This window comes from Aulonocara stuartgranti, assembly GCF_965226115.1.
Source record: "Aulonocara stuartgranti genome assembly, chromosome: 22".
In the NCBI taxonomy this organism is placed as follows: Eukaryota; Metazoa; Chordata; class Actinopteri; order Cichliformes; family Cichlidae; genus Aulonocara; species Aulonocara stuartgranti.
Genome location: NC_138957.1, coordinates 9,842,367 through 9,864,142, shown reverse-complemented (window position 1 = coordinate 9,864,142; position 21,776 = coordinate 9,842,367). Strand labels below are relative to the sequence as shown.

Below are 21,776 nucleotides of genomic sequence, written 5' to 3'. Positions count from 1 at the left end.
GGCATTCACAGGGTCATGGTAAATGTTAAAAATTAACGGACATCTATTATGATCCTTTTCTAAACCTTATTTTTATATTTGGATTCTATCATAATAGCTTTGCATGATTCACAGATCAAAATAATTCTTCATTTATCTCGTGCTGAGCCTCGCTACTGCTCCTCTGTCTGAAATGAGCCTCTATTTAACTTCTTATTTGCTGCCCCTCATAATCTTGCTACAGAAGATGTGTGACATGACCATATAAGGGATATGCTCTCTGATTCTCAGTGGCACCACACAGATCCTACAGGAGAAAATATATGTGTGTGTGTGTGTGTGTGTGTGTGTGTGTGTGTGTGTGTGTGTGTGTGTGTATATGTATGTGTGTTGTGTATGTAAATGACACTAAATGGGGAAAGCAGATTATAAAAGAGAGTTATAATGTGACCAAGCTAATTTAGTGCTATTGTTACCCAGGAGTATATATTTCTAAAGGTTGCTAACATCTCGTAGGGTTAGCCATCAAGCAAGAGAGTGCTACCTGTTAATTTGGGGGGTTTTGTAAGTCGAACAATAAATATAACAGTTTCTCTGAGGTCTTTTTTTTTTCTTTTTCTCCCAGATGCTGTGTTTTAATGTTCAGTGTAATTTGTTTGGGTGTGTCATGCTAACATGCTAGAAGCCCTTTCAAGGTAACACCAAAAAGCAAATGTTAAAATTGGTGAGAGCTCTGCATAGTCTGTTGAATTTAATATTGGATGCATCTTTGTTGTATATGAAAGTAAACTGGAACTTAATGTCATTTTTTTCAGTCAAAACATAACATTTGAATTCTCTGCTGTACACTGTGGGGATTTTAACGGACAAAGTCAATTGGTTAGTCAAGAAAGGGGAAATAGTTCAAAGTGTTAAATGCTGTTCTAAAATAGACTCAAATGTTTATCATTCACAGAGTGGCCTTTGTTGAAAAACTGGAATTGAGAATCTAGCTTTTAATACTGTATGCTGTAAGAAAGTAGTTTTATAAATTCCATGAGATGGACCATATTTTGCCAGTAAGTGGCAGGTGGCAGGTTTCTCTGCGAGACCTTTATTGTGGCCATTTGTCTTTCAAAGCACTTGGATTCAAAGCACTTGCACTCAGCTCGGTAGTGTTGCGTGCCTTATCGTCTTTCCGCTGTGTCCATCTTGACCTCACCACTAAAACCACTGACATTCTCCTGTGATACATCAGAAACGATTCTCTTTCTGTCCTTCGCCTTGAACATTCAACCACCAACCATGCCCATACTGTTAAAGATATGGCTGTTTCACCTTGAAATCCAGTGTCCTTTTAAATAGATCAGAAACTAACAAATGATATGTATAGATCTCCTCTATTGGAATTTTTTCCCTCAACCTTGTACTGCTAATCTTTGCTAACATAATTCTACTTTTATTCTTTTTTTTTTTTCTTTTTTTTTTTTTTTTGGTTTTGATAAAATTCTCAACTTGAGGAGCAGCAGCAGTGCTAATTCTGTAAGCAAGAGAACGATAAACAGACTCTTGTATAGCATTCACAGGCCTCTGTCTACAAGATGCAGTAGACTCTTTAGTTGGGTTAAAGCAGACATTCGCGCACCTACAAAGGCCTCTACAAAAGCTCTCTGGGAATTTGAAGGATGTGTAATGGTATGTCCGATGTGAACAACTTAAGCAATCCAAGGAAAATACTGGTAAACAGATCAATGAAGTGCCGAGCAGTAGGCCGGCCACAGCTATCTCCCAGCCTGCAGAGTACAGATGTGTTAACATGATCGAATGAGGCAGAGAGGTAAAACAAACACCCTGCGTTCCTCATCTTTATGCTGAGCTGTAAACCATATGCATTTAAACCCATCGAGCCAAAACATGAATGTGATAAGATTATATTGAGCGCGGTTTTCGACACATCCTACCCATATTGTGTGGTCATGATGGCGATTCATTGGATTTTTGGAGTTTGGCTTCAGCTACTTTAATTATCCAAACAGGTTATTGAATGCTAATTGACTGACTACATTGCAGATTAAATTTGTCACATTGCCAGTTGTGTGATAGCAGATTTATAATTTATGGGTGTTTTTTTTGTTGTTTTTTTGGGGGGGGGCGGGATTTAACGCATATGAAGGCCAAAGCCCGCAAAATAGGGCTCAAGGTAGTAGTTATTTTTTATGCTTTACTGATTTCTAAAAAGGTCAGTGACTTTGATCCAGTGACTTTGCAGTTAATTATTACAATAGTTACGTTACGTAGAAACAAAGTTTATAAATCTGTTAATGCCGTGCTGCTCATTGTGGCAAGTCATAATCACAAATTATTGCGGTCAGGAATGTCATCGACGATTAAAAACAGTTGCTCAATTCAAGCTTTTGAAACATCATGCGTTTATTGAACTTTTTTTTTAAGAGTGGATTTCCCTGAACTCATGAAGCCTGTCAGGTAGAGACAACTGCTTGTCCCCACAATCTGGAGTCTACACCGTGGAAGGTCTGCGGGTGTATCAGAGAAAATAAATACATTTATACTGGCTGTATACTGGGAGAACTGGTCCACGTAAAGTGGAAAAACAGCAAAACAGGAGCATTATTGATTCAACGAATACGACAAATTAATTTTTCTTCTAAATGATGTTTTCATAATCTTTAGAAGCACAAATTGTGCTAACACAATTCAATGGGGTGCAGTCTACCTGTTTCTTCTGCTTTTTCACCTCATTTTCCTACAGAAAAGATTTAGAATGTTTAATAGTTATGACTCAAAAAATAAGAAAATGAAGCCTAATTTTAAATACGTTAACACACTTGTGAACAGTGCACGCTCACCTTCACTATCTCCTGACCTGATCAAAGCACCCCTATCTGCATCTGTGGAGTGGGTGATAACTGAGACACGAGAGGGAGAAGAGTGGTTGTTTCGGGAGCCGTTACTATGCACGTTCCACTCCGGGCTGGAAACCCCGATTGTAGTCAAGTCGTACTTGCGAGCTCTCTCCCCACTGAGCTGGGTGCCGAGCTGTCATGGTTCTTAATGGAAAAGCCAGTTTGTTCGCTCATTTAGAAATATTCTCACTGCTGGCAAAAGTATCGACCGAAATTGGTGAGGGGAAGAAAGGTTGATTGTTTTATGGCCCAGTCATCGCTGGGAGATTTTTGTCTAAATGAGAAATAGATTTTACCTTTAGTGTGCCGGCTTTTGTAGTTTGTTTGCATGCTAGTCATTTTTCATGTGGATTGGAGGACATTACCGGTGATTCAGGCCTCAGTGGCACACTTTACAGATGACTCAGGAGGCTCTGTCTAACTGCTTAAGCAGCTCATTAGAAAAGAGCTATAGGATATTTCTGTCCAGTGAAAGAAACCGCTCCAGTTTTTTTTTTTTTTTCCTCCTCTTGGCTCCTCATTGCCATAATTGGACAAAAGAAACTTTTGGAAATGTGTAAAAAAACAGCAACAATGTGGTGTCTGCTTCACTGCTTTCTACCAGTCATATTTAAGCGGTGTAGAGTGATGTTTGGACTCCTATCTTGGCATGACTGGGGAGGGGGGGCAGCAGGCATGGTGTCCTTTCTTCGAGTCTGAGGTTAAAAGTGCATTAGAGGTCACAGTGGAGCCTGTTACCTCTACCCCTGGTGCGGTCGGTAATGACCCAAGGGAGTGCAAGATACCCCATCCCACCTCCCACTGTTCCCACCTACTCCTTCCCTGCACAGACATCCAACACAACACACAAACACACACTCTTGTGAACCTGGAGGAGCTCAGGAGAGTTTGGCCTGGAGGAGGCTAGAGGGAAAATCTGGAGTGGAATATGTTATCTTGGATAATGTCGGTTGACCACGCTGACAGCTTGTTGATCCACCCCTTCTCCACACACCCCCCACCACCACCTCCAACAGCTACAGTCTTCTGGAACACACACACATATTTTCACACACTCGCAAACACACAAGCCTCCTACTGAGTCACCCCCTACCCCGACCTCCCCCTCTTTCATTGCAGCACTGTCATTCATAGAGTGCCAAAGCCTGCTGCTTTATTAAAGCCCAGGAAGAGCAAGCCCTGGCCCGGGTTCAAACAGCAGTGCAGCTGGGACCTGTTACATTTTCGGCAGACTGCCCTCTCCGTCTCACTGGCTATAAATAGCCCCAGTGGTTGTCTCCCTTAACCGAGGAAAAGAGGTTTTTGGGGGAGGAAAAACACACCCGTACGCACGCGCGCGCGCAGGCACACACACACACTCACACTTGCACACAGATTAATAACCGTGGGAAGCAATGAAACCTTTGTGTCTGCTGCCCGAGGTCAGCAGGCCAGGAGGTGTTGCTACTTCAAAGACCCCGTTGTGGTTTGTACTTTCAGACGCCGCTGCGGTGGGTTTGATGGGAACATGCACAGGCTGTCAGAAGTGTGATGTGTTGATGGCATCAGACCATGGCAAACGAGCAGAAAACTTGTTGTGAATTGCTATTTGTTTATTTTTCCACTTGATGACCAGTTAATAATGCTGCAGTGGAATCCCATTTTATTAATTTTTTAGAAATATTGGATATACTTTTTTTTTTTCTCATGCTGGGGGAGTGTTGTGTCGGAAGGGATCCCACCATGTGTTATGTACACACAAACACACTGTCACCGACTTTATGGCATAGACATTTTATGACACTGGTTCCAGCTGTTGACAGATGAAGCTACCTCATTGTAAACCACCACCAACCCAGAATATGCCATCTGACTCCGTAACATTCCCTGTTTTTACCACGTGGATCTCTACGAGTCCAGGATGCCCTAGGTCATTCCCCACATCCACCACCCCACCCTTTATCCTTACACGGCTTCCAGCTGAGAGGTGGGCACAGCTCCAGCCACCGCAGACACTTCCACTTCCTTAAGCTTATTTTCATAGAAACCTTTACCAACGTCTCTGCCGTAACAGTATCCACCCACTGGCACAATGATCTCCTGGGCCGGGAAATGCTCCTGGCGGATGTAGTGGGCTTATTCATTCATTCATGGCCAATTTTTTTTCCCTTTCTATTTGGAAAGTAAATCCACTACAGTTTTTTTTCCCCTCCCTTCTGCTTTTTGTTCTATATTTGCTTGATTACACTGTGGCTGGTTTATGAGATGATGCTCATAGGACACACTGCAGTGGAGTCATGCTGAGTAATGCCTTCTCAAGACAACTCACTAAAAAAGGTTCTAAAATAACTCTAGCTAAATTTGACCTGGACCGCATTTTCTCATCCTTTTCTGTCACTTCACTGTGCTCGGAACAAGATCCCTTTATTTCTATCACTATAGAGCTTGTTAGGAGGTATGACTGAACCCTCTAATAGGGACTCTAGACATGCCATTACCATCAGCACTAAAATCACAATAATTGTGTGGATCACACAGTTATTTCTAAAGTCCGCTTCACCATACAGCTTTAATGTCAGAATTGTCATTCCAGCAATCTATTTCGTCAGTTCATGGATGTATCACATATTCTCTTTGTATCTTCTCCAGCCTCCAGGCCCAATGGACCAGGTAGGAAAGATGCGCAGCCAACCATATGGAGGACCCAACCCCTTCTCGCAGCAGCAGCAAGGACCTCCCACAGGGCCTGGACCCCAGCAGGCAGGCTCTTACCCAGGGCAGGGCTATGGCCCTCCGGGCCCTCAGAGGTACCCTATTGGGATGCAGAGCCGACCACCCGGAACCATGAGTGGCATGCAATACGGACAACAGGTCAGTAATGATTAACTTGGCTCTCTATTTGTACAGTTTTAATTGAAACCTTGCACAACCAATATTTGCTGTTAAGACATTTCTGTGCAGATTATTTTTGAAATATCTGGTGACTTAGGCTAAATTCTTTTCATCAATTATGCTAGTAAATTTAGCAGATTGTCCACTAAGTAGGTGATGAGATGTTTTTGTACATTTTGGTTTACTGCACCAATTTAAGAGTCCTTAAAAAGAAATGTAAAATAATTTGAATAAGAAATATGACAAGAAAAATATTTGTAAGTTGATATGTAGCAGTTGAGTTTAAAAAAAGCAGCACTGTGCAGTCAGAATTTATTCCACAAATTTGTACCATCTAGTGAGAAGAAGACATGAACTAGGATAAGAAACTACAGCATGGTTTGAGAGGAGAGCCTGTAGTATCAATAGGGTAACACTCTTCTGCCATACTGCCAGAGTAATAGAGCATTGGAACAACTATGTCATTACTAGAAAGTCTAATCCAGGTCAAAACAACTCTTCGTTAGCAGAAGATATTTAACAAATGTCATGTATCCAGGTACAGTGACTTAAAGGAATTGAAAGCCATTAAGGCATGACCCTGTTCTGGCTGTCATAGGGAAGATGGTGTGTGTGTGTGTGTGTGTGTGTGTGTGTGTGTGTGTGTGTGTGTGTCATATCTGACAGTTAGCTTAGCATAACAATTGTAATTAAACAAAAAGCTAAAGATCTGAAAGACTTACAGTGTGGCCCTGTGTCTGTTTTTTTTTTTTAACTAGATATATCTTGTAAACTAGAGAGGATAAAGTGCATTAACATATAACCAAATAACGTTCACCTGCTCTGCTAGACATCAAAGAAATATCAGCATTGTCACCTTGAGTGTCTCTTACCTTGCATACTTAAACAGGACTTTAAATAATAAGTTATTAGGGTGGATGAAAGCCCCAACCAAAATTCTGCCTCTTCTGTCACACCAACCCTTCCTCAACTACATCCACGAACCTCCTCTGAAGAGTCCAACCAAACTGTGTTTCTGTATCTTTTTCACTTGAATCCCAAAAGGCTCTGAAGAAAGAGGAGGGGTGAAAAAAACTCTTTACAGGGATAGACACAAAAGAGAGCAGCCCATCAGTTTCCCACTGTCTGATTTATTTTCATGCTTGAAAGCCAAAGATGGGGGGGAAATCCAAGCTGTGTCGACAGGCACAGTGGGCAGCACCTTCTGACAGCGTTGTCCAATTGAAAACGGCAAACATCCAGTTTGCTATAGCTACTTACTCATAGCTAGGAATAAGCCCCTTCTTGAACTCTCTCAGCCAGGCAGTTCATCTTAACAGAGAAATGCATGCAGGGAATCCCGTAGAGTGAAGCCTTTTTCTTGTGCGTCCGCTGCCTGTGGTCTTGTGCCCATTGTGTGGTGTGATTATCTCATACTGGCCTGCCTGGTGTTTGACCGTGGACTCGATAAGTGCCCTGCAGAGAAGAAAACGGCTTCCCCGCCTTTGTCAGACAGATACAATACAGCCACTTCATGTTGTTTTAAATGTGAGGCCATTCTTTACTATCTTGTATTTTCTTATAGTTCTCGAGTAGCTGAGAACCCCCTCACCCCCCTTCAGTCCCCTTGCGAAGAAGAAAAAACCCCCACACATGGCTCCCCCCCTTCTTCTTTTCTTATTACAGTGTTTCCTCACAAGGTCAGCGCTTTCTCCTTCCATGTTCCTTGAGGGTAATGAAACAAAAACACTGGTATTGAAAGGCATTCCGCGAGCAGGTTCGGGCAGAATATGAAAAGGCTCATATTGAAGTTCAAGGAGATGAAGTCAAAACTCAATTTTTATTTTCATGCCAGTAATTTAAAGCAATACACGGCTGAATTCCGACACTTGGATGCTTTTTCTTATGTGCTTTGACTGATCAGTTTATAGTGAGGAACACACCACTCAAACTGAGGGGTGGGGGGGCAGTTTGTCTTTTCTGTTTAATCTGTGAGGAAGATGAAGAGATGCTCTGATTACTCTGTGGACAATGAATGGTAAAAAATGAAAACTAAAGAGGTGACTTTGAATATTGAGTTATTTTTATATATTTCTGCAGATCCCATCAGTACACATGCTGTATTCAGGTAGTGACTGATATTCCACAGAGGGGCTCCGGATAGTAAAACTGTGCCTGGTTGTGTCTGCTCGCACTTTCAGATCAAGCATCGCTAGTCTTCCCCTTTGAAGATAAACTACTGTTGATAACTGATATCCTATTTTCTAGATGTCAGCATATGGACAACAGGGCCCAGGAGGCTATGGACAGCAAAGTCAGGGCTACTATGGTCAGCATGGCCCTGCGCCTCACCCTGGACAGCAGCAACCTCCATACTCTGGCCAACCCCAGGGAACCTCTGGACCTTCATACCCCCAACAGGGCCATCCTTCACAGACTCCAGGCCAACACGGGCAGCCAGGACCCCCATACCAACAATCTCAAGGTCCCCACGGCCCTCCTCAGAGTCAACCTCCGTATAGCCAGCCCCAGCAGTCTCAGCCAGGACAGCCACCCTATGTATCTCCCCAGCAACAGCAGAGTCAACAACAGCAGCAGCAGCAGGGACCTGGTCCGCAAAGTCAGCAGGGCTCTCAGGGCCAGCCTGGGTACCCGCAACCCTCTGGTCCAGGGCAGCCACCACAGCAGCAAACCCCACAACAACAAGGGCCCCCACAACAACAACAACCACCACAACAACAACAGCAGCAGCAGCAACAACAACAACAACCAGGAGGTCCACCTCCTCAAGCCCAACAGCCTCCAGGTCATGGCCAGCAGGGCCAGCCATCACCATATTCTCAGACTCCCCCGCTGCAACAGCAGCAGCAACAACAACAACAACAACAGCAGCAGCAGCAGCAACCACCACAACAACAACAGCAGCAGCAGCAGTCACCTTATCAGAGGTTCCCACCTCCTCCACAGGTAATCCTTACACAAAACTCTATTAGAACACTTTAGCTGTAATTTGATGTGATGTGCTGTGTCAAGGGCAACTGTGTTTCCATTAGCAGGAGATTCCTGCGCTGACACATGCTCTTGACTTTACTGTACTTAATCAGTGCTGTAATGATGTCCGTGCCGATCTAACAGTGGCACTGTAAACTGCCTGCTTCCCAGGAAATGCCTTCACTTGATAACTTTCAATAGTCGGTTGAAAAGAACATTGCACGCTCAGCTTTCCATAGCAAAAACACATGGAAGAAGTGAGATGCTGCTCTACAAGGGTTAAACAGGGAAACAGCCATGAGAGCTTTTGAATAAACCTTTGGTGTGGCCCACTCAGAGCTGCTTTGTTGGTAATTAAGCTTTAATTACTTAGTTAATTAAACAGGCTCCTGTCTGTTAAATGGATAGTATGAACAACAGGAAATGGACCGCACACAAGACCGTTGACAGAACGGGGCAGTTTTTAGTAGTTTCTTGTAAAAAATAAATAAAAAAATATGATAAGTTGAAGCACAAGCTGTAGAATAAGCAGTGAGTTTTCCCCATGCCATGTGAGCCCTGTGGCAACACAAACATGACGTACAGTAAATATTCAAATCACAGTCGGTCACGGCTCTCTACATTTATCCAGCCCAGTGGAGATCTGTTATTTGTATCAGTGTGACAGTGGTTATATTAGCTGTGCACTGCAAAAAGGGAACAAGCAGTAATAAATGCTCGACTCTGAGATTTTATTTTATTTTTTTTTACATTGTGTCCGTTTTGTCTCTTGTCTTCGTTCTTCCAATCAGGAACTCTCCCAGGATTCCTTCAGCTCACAGTCCAGCGCTCCTCCATCTAACCAGCCAAACAAGAGCAGTCAAGAAGACAGCATGCAGGCGCGGCCATCCAGTCTGCCGGTGAGGCTTCTGTCTTCGCTTTTAACTTCTGAATTTTGTAGCAGGTTTCATCGCCAGAATTCCACAGACCACATTCACAGACGCCCTTGATGAATATCCCACAGAAGCAACATTTAAACTAACATTTATAAACCATTTGTAATCGTAACCGCATAGTCAGCCCAACATGTAGGACAGCACTGATATAATTAGTGATGTTAGTCAGACTTGATTGAATTCAGAATCTATAGCCATATGTGGTAGAGGAAAATCACCCAGCTCTAAATGTCATTATGGCTGCCTCTGTGAACATGTTATAATATTTTTCCTTTATTATTTCGATAGAGTGGAGTGGAGATTGACAGGAAATGTGGGGATAGAACAGGGGAATGACATGCAGCAAAGTTCTGGCTGGGTGTTGATCCGGGAACTAGGCTGCTTTAGCCGATTTGGTAAGCGCCTAAAACCCCTCGACCATGGGTTCACCCCTTAAATGAGATTTAAGCAAATCCCATCCTGGTGTTTCTTACTCTGTACCCATTTCTCCTGCTTGAAACTCAGACTAAAATTGAACTTATTTCTCAAAACAGTTGATGTTTACTAGGCTTTGCTCTGTGATTCAGTTTGAGTTACTTCATAGGTGAATTTGTATAGTGTCACTCAGAGTGAAGCAAACATGCAAATGTGGAGTAAATGTTGGCTTTTGGATTCCACCGTGCAATCGATTGTGCTTGTGAATCCAATGGTTTGGTAGTCAATCTATTCAGAGCAATGTGATGGAAATGTTATACATGATCACAACTCTGTGGGTATCATGTGCTTTAGTAGAAAAAGGCCCAATATTTTGTTCTGCAGATGTTAGTGGAGTAATAGCTTTGTTGCTAAATTCACAGTATCTTGAGAAATTTCTCCCTCCTAGATGGAATATTTGAAACCAAGTATCTCCCACCCTCTACCTAACTTCCCCCAACATGTCGTGGCAGATCGTCGTCCCTCTCCTGGAGCCTGGTTCTGCCAGAGGTTTCTTCCTCTTAAAAGGAAGATTTTCCTTCCCACTGTCGCCAAGTGCTTGCTCATAGGCGGTTATCTGATTGTTGGGGGTTTCTCTCTGTTATTCTAGGTTTTACTCTACAATATAAAGTGTTTTGAGGCGATTGTTGTTGTGATTTGGCGCTGTATAAATAAAGTTGAATTCAGTAGTATCTGGATATCAGTGACAACAGCACAAGAATTTTTGAAGGAGAGGTAAAGAGCGCTATAATGTTAATTTAGACCCCAACCCTTCCCACAAGAAGCTGATAGCACGAGCAAGCAAAGTCACGGTTTCCATTTGCTCTTAAAGAGCAAAGAAATCAGAAAGTGGGGAAAAATAGTTCTGCCTGGATAAGGATTGTTGAAAGTGAAGCAAATCTCGCATCTGATAGCCCTCTGGCTAAGATAAAGGTGAGAGAACCCCCCAACCCCACACACACACACTCACCCTCCACCAGCCCTCCACCCCATGCTCCGTGTTAAAGAGGTGTCTCGCTGTAACACGTTGCAGTTTCCATGGCAGTGTTTATAGGTCAGACTGCAGATCTAACCTCATTCTGGGCCTCAGGGAAGGAGAGTGAGAAATGAGATCATTAATAAGAAAGAATGAAAGTGAGGGAGCAGAGTTTGGAGGGGTGGGAGGGGGGGAGATGTGTGGGACTGAGGGAGTGCAAGCAAATAACTTCAAATAGTGTGAGTGATTGGTTGGAGTGGAAGATGCTGAAAGAGGGAGGGATGAGAGGCAGCGCTGTCTACGCCAGTAGGGGATGCCCTCAGGATGTGTTTCCCTCCTCTTTTATTTATTTCCCTTATTTATTTATACACCTCTCTGTGGACCTGGCCATTGGTCAGGAAGGCTAGGCCAGGGCTATTTTTATTTATTTCTTTATTATTATTATTTTTACTTTCTATCTTCTCAGGGATTCCCCATCAGTGTTGTCTGATTGGCCGACAGAGCCATTAATCTGGTTATGGCAGTGGTAAACAGATCTCCTCCTCCCGTTCTTTTTCCTCCTCATCCCTGCGGCACCAAAGTGTGTGCAGATGAGACCATGCTAACTCAGAGTATAACCCTGCCAGCCTGAGTCCGAGCAGCTGGGGTGACACCTGCAGGTGTTAGAAGTAGATGTGCATCGATGATACCTGTTGTACAAGGTGCTGAAGTTATTCTGTAACCTCTGCTAAACTATAAAAGCAGCAGAAAATATCACCAACAAGTCAGAAATGCTGAGAAAAGGATTTGTGACAATGAAACTCTACAATAAAGAGTGGTGTAAAAACTCCAATGCTTTGTGCGATAGAACTGAAATATGTGTAAAGACTGCTCTCAGTAAGAAAAAAAATAGTACTTAGCCCGGTCCTTTCCCCCGAACTCAAAATAAATGGATGTGTTGTTAAAAAAAGAGCCACACATTCATTACAGCCTGCATCACAATTCTGCTGTTGTTAACAGGACACCTACTTATACAGACAGTGGTCCTTACTAGGGCTGGACGATATGGGCTAAAATTCATATCGCATATAATTTGAAGCATGTGCGGTAACGATATATATCGCGATATATTCTTTTCTTCTGTATAACGTATTTTCCACACTATAAGGCACACTTAGAATCCTTTAATTTTCTCAAAAATCGAGAGTGTGGCTTATGTATGAATTCTGGTTGTGCTTACTGACCTCGAACTGATTTTGGCGTGCAGAAATCTGTTAAAAAATGTTTTAGTACAACTTTGGTAAGCCGCACTGCTTGATGGATTGTCAGAGCATTACGGCTGCCGTAGTGAGGAGCTTCGCGGAGTAATCTGGGTCCAAAACTCCGTCCCTTCAGGTCCCAAAGTCAAACGAACACTAAGAGTTAAAAACGGTCTAAATTCTTTCATCTGTAATTAAATCATCAGCGTTGCTGCTTTACCAGGTGTAACAATTAAGTTTAACATCCATGCATCCATGAAAACAGAATTTATTTAATTTAACGGAGTTAGAAGTTAACAGGAAGTTAGCTCGCTAGTTTACACCTAAACATTTCATACCAAGTTCTGACAGTGACGCTGGAGGATGAACGCCAACTTTTTTTCCACTCGATAAAAGTTAACGTGAGGGATTCTGGTGGTTAGGGACAAATGCAATCGTATAGCAGGATGCTATACACGGGCCAAACTTCAGTCAGGAGAACAACTGAGATTATTCGTGCACAATACAAGGTTAGTTATTAATATACTGCAACAACATGGGACTAGAGCAGCTGCGAGAGAATTCAACATTAATGAATCAATGTTACGGAAGTGGAGGTAGCGCAGTTTTTGGCTTTCCCCATATTTCAAAAGTGCTTCATCTCTTTGCTATGACTGTCGCCCGCCATAATTTGCAGATGATAATGGTTGTAGCCGCTGCGATGCTTTCGACCAAAACAGGCGCAGCTTGATGACATCATCAACATGCGCTATCGCGATAGAGCGATATAGTCAAAATCTCTATCGTTGGCCAAATTTATATCGTTTCTATCGTATATCGTTTATATCGCCCACCCCTAGTCCTTACTACTAGCTAGTTGAGGTAGGCAGCTCGAGCTATGCTGTGTCACACACATAACATGGCACTCTCTACTTATACCATATAACAAACACAGCACAAATTGGCGGTCTGTTTAATTTTTATGTCGCTGCCCTGCATCACTATCCATCCCTTCTAACACCTCAACGTCCACCGACAGGCTCTAAAAATTATCACTCCAGTTTTTGTGCATGATTTCTGGGGACCTGTGAGGTCGGAGCCCAAAAACCAAAGTCTTAACTGCTCTGCCATAATAAAATAATTTCAAACGTGAGGTCACTGCAGTAAAGAAAACAAGATGCATACTTGTATAAAAAAAATGAAATGATAATAACATTTGTGACCAAGGAATACAAATATCAAAAAGAATGAATGTAGTTATAGTAACTCGCTAACTTGAGCCGTTTTCGGGCTTGAATGTGAAGTTGCCCTTTGTCCCGTGTTGAACATACCAGGAGACAGTCAACCTCGGATTTGTTGTCACCACTGGAAAACCTCTGTTTGGTTTAGGTGGGAATTGGCCTGGATGGGTACCTATTGCATGTGCTCACTTTGACATTGTTAGGAAGCAAGCCAGGTTTGGAAGTAATATGTGTAATATCTGATCTGATTATTGTTGAATTTTTCTATTTTAACATGCAGTTCCCCCAAATAACCGAGAGAAAGATTTACAGCTGCAGTCATAAAAAGAAAAGATGATTTAAGGGGTCATGGTCAGACTTGTTGGGGTTCATATGTGTTGGTTTGACCACATATGAAACCAAGGTTGTATAAATCAAATGTATAGAAATGTTTTTTTGTGTGTGTGTTGTCCACACACAAATTCTTCCTTGTATTCTAGCCCAATAAATGTGGAGGTTTTATGTGGTATGATTATTTTTATTTTACACTTATTAGTGGATTGATGAGTGTAATAGATACAAATTTTCCTGTTCTTGTCTCAAAATAAGTAACTGGTACTAAATTGTGTTTGTACTTCTCTCGTTTAGGAAGCGTTTGCTAATCTAATCTTAAATAACTAATTAGCCTTACGCCAAGCAAAGGAGCGTATTTAAGTGCATCTGTCAGAAAGAAAGGTACAGGTTTATTTTGAAGGGGGGAAAAAAGTATGTTTATTTTGTAAGAACCTGCAGTAATTTGTATAGACTCATTTCTTTTAATCTGCCTGAGATCTTGTTTGAATCCCGATCCAACAGCGACTGAGGGGTAAATGCCATTTAGCTACTTTAGTAGCATTCGTGCAGAGCCAGCCAGACATCACCTCATCGAGAGCACAGATGGGTCTGTTTGAGGCAGGTGCTTAAAAACCCAGCGTCTGTTAGGCCGCTGCTGAGGTGGGAATAAAGGTGTACAGAAGGCTCAGTGCCTGCTGGAAGGCGCAGGTAGGAGAGCAACAGTCGGTTTGAGAACAGGGCTGCGGATAAGAAGTGGAAGAGAGAGAGATTAAAACATAGAGAGACACACACACATGTGCGGTCAGAGTGGAACTAGCTGAGCAGGTTCAACTGGTTCCTGGTTTGTTTTCACTCTGGCTCCAGGAGACACATGCACAGTTTAACTGTTGAGTATTTACCTCGCTGTTCATTTGATCAGTTCTGAGGAATCCTTTTTTTATGTTTTTACCGTTTGGTTATCTAACTGAAGCTTGTCTTGGGGGGGGTGAAATACAGCAGCAAAGTAGTAGTCTTTGTGGTCTTCGAATATACATCTGGCCTTATAACACTTGTGGCATTTCAAGGAAAGGAAATGAATTAAGAGATAAGAAGTAGGTGAGGAAAAAAAGGGTTTGTGTTCTTTCTTTCGATCAAATACTTCACATTATTGACTCTGTTTGTAATGAATAACCATAGTTCATGATTAAAGGGGGGACTCTGCCATTTTTTTTTTTTTAAAACACATGAATGACTTAGCTCTTCTTGAGGAGCTATTTAATTTCCCCTCTGGCAGCTCCTCAACGAGTTTGATGTCTGTGCTAATGTTACACGTCTGGGACACACCTTTAATGTTGACGTGTGATGCTGGTCAGATTTTTGGGGTGTCTGTGTGTGTTGTAGTAGTAGCCATGCAGACGTGAATACTCGGGAACTCGTTCGTCGAGGGCCCAGCAGAAGTAAAGCAGGCGTCTTTCATACTCCTTAGATGTGACATTTCCTCTCTGTGTCAAACCGTGGAAAGGGGAATAACTAGCAGGACACCATCAAGCCCCGTCACTCCCACCCACCTCTCTTCTAGTCTTTTTTTCCCCTTCTTTTTCTTTAAAATCCCCTTCTTGTCCTTTCCCAAGTCTTTTGTACACCCTTTCTCCACTGTGGGGCTAATCCCACTCAGGACCGCCCACTGCTTGTGGTGCTCCTCTTTTCTGATGTGCTCTAGACTTAAGAGGAAGGTCACATGTTGGTCATACACTTGCACTCGAGTTAGTTTTTTCTCTCCTCTGTCCTGGTCCTCTGGTTTCTCTTCTCACAATAAGAGTCTTTACCGTTAGGAGAATGTATTTCCCTAATTATGCAGATTCTTGAGCCTTATGTGTAAAGTCATTGATGCATTTCTGCTATTTGTGTTCTCAAGTTCCTGTTTTTTGTTGTTTTGGTTGGACAGCCATCCACTGAAGATCCTAGTTTTCCCCACCTTTAAACGTATCACTGCTTATCTTGAGTCCCGCCTTTGCGTGAATCCACTCTTATCCAGAGCTCAGGGACCACCCACACCAACAACAGTCCCCCCCCCCCCCCCCCCCCTCTTAATGACCTTTAATGTTATGTGCCAAGCCTTCTGATCTGGAACCGAGGGATCTTCCAGCCTTGCTGATCAACTCCGAGTCCCCCCCTCCCCCTCCCTTCCCTTCCCCTCCCTTCCTTCTGCCTCCAATCCCCATTCCCTCCTCAGCCCAACCCAGCTCTGCTCTCATGCGGCAGCTAAGCTTGTTTTTGCGACATAGCTCTGGAGCAATCAGCCTGACAAGGCCGGCCCACTTTTTTTTTCTCTCTGTCTCTCTCTCTCTCTTTTTTCTCCTACCCAGCCCAACCCCCTCAGCGCCTTTTTCATTATTACACTCTGTTTTTGTGCAGCATTTCTTTATTTCTGTTTGAAATATATTTCTATATGAATATATTTCTCCCCCCTCTCTCTCTGACTCGTTCCTCTTTCTGTCTAAATTCTCGTTTTCTCTTTCCCTCGCCTGCGCCCTCCTCCCCCTCTCTTTCCTTCCTCGTTCGCTCTCTTCTCTCAGTAAATCAGCTTTCATAACGCTGTGCAGCGCAGCCTTGTTTTGCGAGGTTCTGACAGTATTCAGAGTCCTGGGCCAGTTTCCTGTTGCTATTCTGGGGGCCTTGCTTCCTGTGTGGACATGTCTTATTCAGATTCCAGGGTGCCTCCCCCCATTCTCCCAGCTCGTCTGTTTCTTTCTCCTTCTTTTCTTTAGATGATTTTTAATGAATCTATTTGAGGAAATTTAGTCTGTTGACAAAGTGTCTTGTTTTGCATTTACTTCACTGAATTGTTTCTCCACCTGGAAAAAAAAACACCCCAAAAACTTAACAAAAAAGCCCTGACACACACACACACACGCACACACAGAGTGCATCAAGCACTCTCCCTTCTGCGCTCTCTGCACACTCACTCACTCTCACACTCGCGTGCACACTCTCCCATGCCCCTCCCCTCTGCCTCCATTTTTGCTGGGCTGAGCTAGTTTTGCAGCACAAAGACTGTGGCTGACTGCAGCACTGTATGTCCCTGGCTTTCTCTGGCGCTCGCTGGAACAAGCTGCTGAGCACGGACTGATGAAAAGAGGCTGACAATGAATTTAACTCTCGCTCTGCGAAATATCCCTTTTCATATTACATATGATTTTTTTCCTCCTATCCCCAGTTAATTCACTGCTGGTGTCCGTTGCTTTAGTAGCGCCCTCTAGACACACTGTGTGACAGTAAGAGGGAGGGGCGTTGCTGGTCTGGAAAGCAGGCAGACTGGCTGTAGAGGTCTGGAGCTTCCCCACCCTTCTAGCTCCCCCACCTCACCCCGAGGCCCCTCCAGCCCCCTCAGCCCTGCGCATCCCATCACCCCTCACCTCGGGCTGGGCAGCTGCCTGCCTCACTCGGGCATCTGTGCGCTGCCCTGGGACTCCCTGCTACTATTGTGATCTCCACAAAAGGCCCCCCACGCACACACCATCTCCCCATTATTCACAGCAATCAGACCCCTCCAACCACCCTCTCCCTCCCTCCCTCCCTCCTCCTCCTCCTCTCCACCGCCTCCCTTCATCTACTCTGTGGTAGCTCCACACAGGCTGCTGCAGTGTTTGTGTGCATTGCACACCTCCTTTTTTTTTCCTGTTACCCCCACAGTGAAGCTCAATTAGGCAAATGTGGAGCGTTTAAAAAAGACCTCCCTACTTATTGATTAAGATTCATAGTTGGCCTAGATTTTTTTTTTGACTGCAAGCCTGTATCACACAGCAAAGTAAAAGCTGAACAGCACCGATCAGTGTCAGAAGGATTAGATTTTCGTATATCGTGGCATCCTCCCCTTTTTTTGTTTTTGCTGGTTCACTCTTTCATCTTCTACTTTCTGTTCCATGTTATTATCCTACCCACGCTGCTGATAAAGTAGCAGTGTAATGTTGATCTCTCGGGAGTTTGAGCTTGCTCATCTGTGGAGGTAGTAGACATTGTGTCTGAGATATCTGTCCCCAGCAGGGTGCTGTGAGCGTTGTGACACCCTGCTGTTGTTGTCACTATCCACCTTTGTTATTTACCTTGGGGAGATGAAATTGCACAAATGCGATTTGTTAATTTCAAACACTAACTGGGGTTCGAGTCATCTGCTCGGTGGCATATATATATGGTAAGGGTGCATGGCGCACCTATAGGGTGCTTTGGCTGTGCCTGGAGTTTCTCGTCTGTCTGTGCTGTGTGTGTGTGTGAAACCCTGTAATGGCTGCTGCTGCTGCTGTTTGAGGCAGGGGCCTGCCTTGCTTCTCCTCCTTTCTCCAGTTCTTCCCTCATAGTGGGATGGGAGTGCCCCCTTATGGTTGAGCTCAGCCCTGCAAATCTTGAGCTGGGGCTGGAGCAGCCTCTCCCCAGGTCTTTGGTTGACTTCCCATCAGCCCTTGGTATGTGGATACAGTCCCCAGATACAGGTGGAGGCTCTGGGGTGGCGGCTGACATGTCGGCAACGCCCACACGTCTGTCTTCTTTTCAGCAACCCGCTGGCATTTCATGGTAATGTAACATTGACTGGTGGTTTGACAGAACAAATATCTTAAATTGTACTTTGTCTAAGGACTGTGTGTCATTGGTGAATGATGGAGACAAGCGCTCTGATCATAGGCGAGAGATAATGTGCTTTTGGGATCAGTAAGTCAAGTCAGCACATTCAGATTCTGAGCTGAGAGAAAGAGAAGAGAAACTGCGCTGAGGAAAAAAAATTCACTTGATCTTAAGCTTGAAAGGGAAGCGATGACTTTTCCCATGACCCCATTCTGATATCAAAAGCCTACTTTGTCCTGAACAAGTGGTAAATGCGCAGCGCTGGAGTGCTCTGCTGACGAGGTCGTTGGCATATAAACATAAACATCTCCAGAATGAGATGGCAAAAAAAAAGACAAAAAAGTTTGAGCGTGCCCTGTCCGCTTTGTGCTTCCGTGTTGTCTCCCAGTCCTCCCCAACAAATGTAATTAAAGGAGCTGGAGGGATATTGGGGGGTGTGGGGAGGTGAACAGGGCTTTGGTGCGTCTGCGTTTCCTGTAACAATGACGGGCTTCTTCTTTTGTAGTAGCTGACTGCACCGTGACCCTGCCAGGCACACAGGGAGGCCGTCGACAGAGACATGCAGACCTAGGAATGGCAGCAACAGGGGGGAGGGACTGTGTCGGCTCTAACGTGTCAACCACGTGGATCACAGTAACCATGGCAGCCCTTGACATGCAGCCAGCTTCCCCCTCTTCCTCTTCCATCCCTTTCTTCTTACTCTCTTCACTTTGCCACAGCGGATGTGTCGACTCTGAGCGAGCTGGGTTTGTTTTGTTTTGTTCTTTGCTGTATATATTGTGTTCAGCATCTGGAGGCCTGAGAACGAGGAAGCTTGCCAGCCCAGGCAGTGGGTGAGACTCTGAGGTCTGAGGATGACAGAATGAAGCGGGTCAGGGCAAGTGTGTGACTCAAAGATGAACTTTGGCACCCCCCCTCCCTTCTCTTCTTCCTCCTCTTCCTCCTCAAAACCACCACCAGATCTAGTTACACCACTGACCAGGGTTACATGTTCCAGATACGTGTCATTAACTCCGAGCCACTACGCTGCTTCTTCCACTTTCTGCTTCTCATAACCTACCAAAGAAAAAAAAGAGGGAGGAAAAAAGGCTGGCTTGGCAGACTAATGGCTCTGGTCGAGCTTGATTGATTCAGTGAAGTAATCTGCAAATGGAATACATTAGGACGGCAGAGAGCAGAGCAGATGACTCAGAGACAGCACGGGCGAGAGAGATGTGGAGAATGTAAGAATTGTGGGAGCAGCGAAGATTTTCAGCATTTGTGAACAAGAAGTGCGTTAGAAGAAGGAGACGAAGAAGAATAAAATTCTGGAAAGTTTGTATCGTTTTTAAAATGAATTTGAAACGAATTCATCGTTCGAAACGCTGCTTTTTAGCCTTTGAAAGCTCCCGAAGTCTGTTCTGCACTTCTCAGCTCTGAAGTTCCATGTTAGGCAGTGCTGGGAAAAAGCACAAAATGGCTGCCACAGAGAGGCTTTCTACAGAAAGAGCTGCAGCTTCTCTGCTGCTCTCTCTGCAACACGGCTCACCGGTCCTCCCCTTTCTTCCCCTGCACATAGAGAAATGGCTCGTTTCTGTATTTTCATATTGTCAGTTGTCATATTTGCCATTGATAATGCTGCTGTGACCTTCCTTCAAGCTCCCCCCCCTCCACACACAGAGTCACACACCCCACCTGTGCTCACACGCTACTCCAACTTAACCACGCCACTTCTCAACTCCTCCTCATGCCTGATCTATGTCCTCTCTCCTCCTCTTCATCATTTGCCTTAAATAATGAGCGTGTTGAATAGCAGAGCCTCAGCAGCATCAGTATCACCAGCATCCACCACCCCTCCCCCTCCGTCCTCTCCTCGCTGTCCGGCTTGTGCAGTCAGCAGAACAGGCTGGTGCTGTGCAGTATTGAGCTGGGAAAAATCAATGACTGCAGAGTGGGAGTAGGTAGGAGCTTGTGTGTGTGTGTGTGTGTGTGTGTGTGTGTGTGTACAATTCTTCTGCCTATCCAAGCTGAGGATTCAGAGCTGTCAGATATTTACAGAATGTTAAAGAGCTCAGTCTGTACGCTGCATACGTGCCACTGTAGCAGTGCACACAGGCTGCACAAACGGAGCTTTTGCCGGCGTTATCGGGCCATTAAGGGATATTTTAAATTTTGCGGTTTTCATGCCGTACCATGCAGCGTTGTCACAAAAACACATTTGTTTGGGTTTTTTTTGTTTACTTTCCTGTTTTTCTCAGATGTTATGTCACTTTAAAGTCCTGCTGATTTATTCTGGTCCCAGTCTGGACCTGTTAGCACCAACCAGCTTCTTTTTGTTTCTTACAGATATTCTGTAATCTGGAGGAAAATAAAAATGGAAGACTCCTCTCACAACTTTATTCCAGCTAACTCAATCCCAGCTTTTTGCTGGACACATGATGCACACTTCAGTGTACCAATTAGCCATGCACGCCACACAGTGGACTTTAAAGTGTGGCAGGAATGACGACCGCTAACAGTCCGTCTCAGAGTTAGGAGTTCAATTTTAGCACCAGAACAATGCAAACGTGGTTATTTAATATGATTCTCTTGAGCTTTAATCAATGCTGCTTGGAAATGGTCGTTGGAACCCAAACACAGCCAAAGATCGTTGAAATCCTGGTATTGCGTGATAATATGGTGGTCGTACCTTTAACCCGCCATCCTAACCCATCTAATCTTGATTGGTGTAAAGTGATAGTTGCTTTAATGGCATGATTCTTGTCTCTGTGTGTAGCTGGTGGTCATCAACCTCTAGGCTCCAAGACGACAACATAAATGTGTGTTTCATGCGTAACTAGTTTGGAGTTACATCACTGCCAACCTTTGATTAAAAGTAAATCTGTCAACTGAAAATAGGCTTAATAAAAAAAGGCAGAAACTCCACTACACAAACTACACACAAACGAAACTACACAAACTATAATAATCAGACAGTTTACCTCAATCCCCAAATCTTAATATGGTTTAAAAGCCACTGTGAGGCGGTACTACCAAGAATGACGACTGATATACTCGATTGATCTTGTTCTGCTTTTACACCCCCATGGATCTCTAGAAGTACCCCACATCCACGATCATGTGTTAAATCCTTTTTTCTGTCTCATGATGACAGTTTGTTCGTCTTGAGTGTGCATCCTCCTGCTGAGGTGTCTCCTCAGCTGAACCCACTAACTGAATCCTTTCCTCTTTGGTCTGTGTTGAGGAAGCTGTGGTTTAGAACTTGTTTTGTGGCTGAGATTTGACTCTGAGCAGCAGCTTCTGAGTCTCTGTGAGTACCAACTACAGAGGTGGTCATCGTGGCA

At 44.1% G+C, this 21,776-nt stretch overlaps 1 protein-coding gene across 3 annotated transcripts in view; it reads left to right on the top strand.

Moving 5' to 3' along the window:
• The window catches only part of arid1ab (AT-rich interactive domain 1Ab), a 54,962-nt gene that overhangs the window by 17,751 nt on the left and 15,435 nt on the right, over positions 1 to 21,776 (top strand). For all 3 annotated transcript variants that reach the window (XM_082521349.1, XM_082521348.1, XM_082521350.1), the window contains exons 2-4: positions 5,511 to 5,732; positions 8,001 to 8,699; positions 9,515 to 9,622. In XM_082521349.1, coding sequence (XP_082377475.1) covers positions 5,511 to 5,732; positions 8,001 to 8,699; positions 9,515 to 9,622 — 1,029 coding nt within the window. The remainder of the gene's footprint in view (positions 1 to 5,510; positions 5,733 to 8,000; positions 8,700 to 9,514; positions 9,623 to 21,776) is intronic.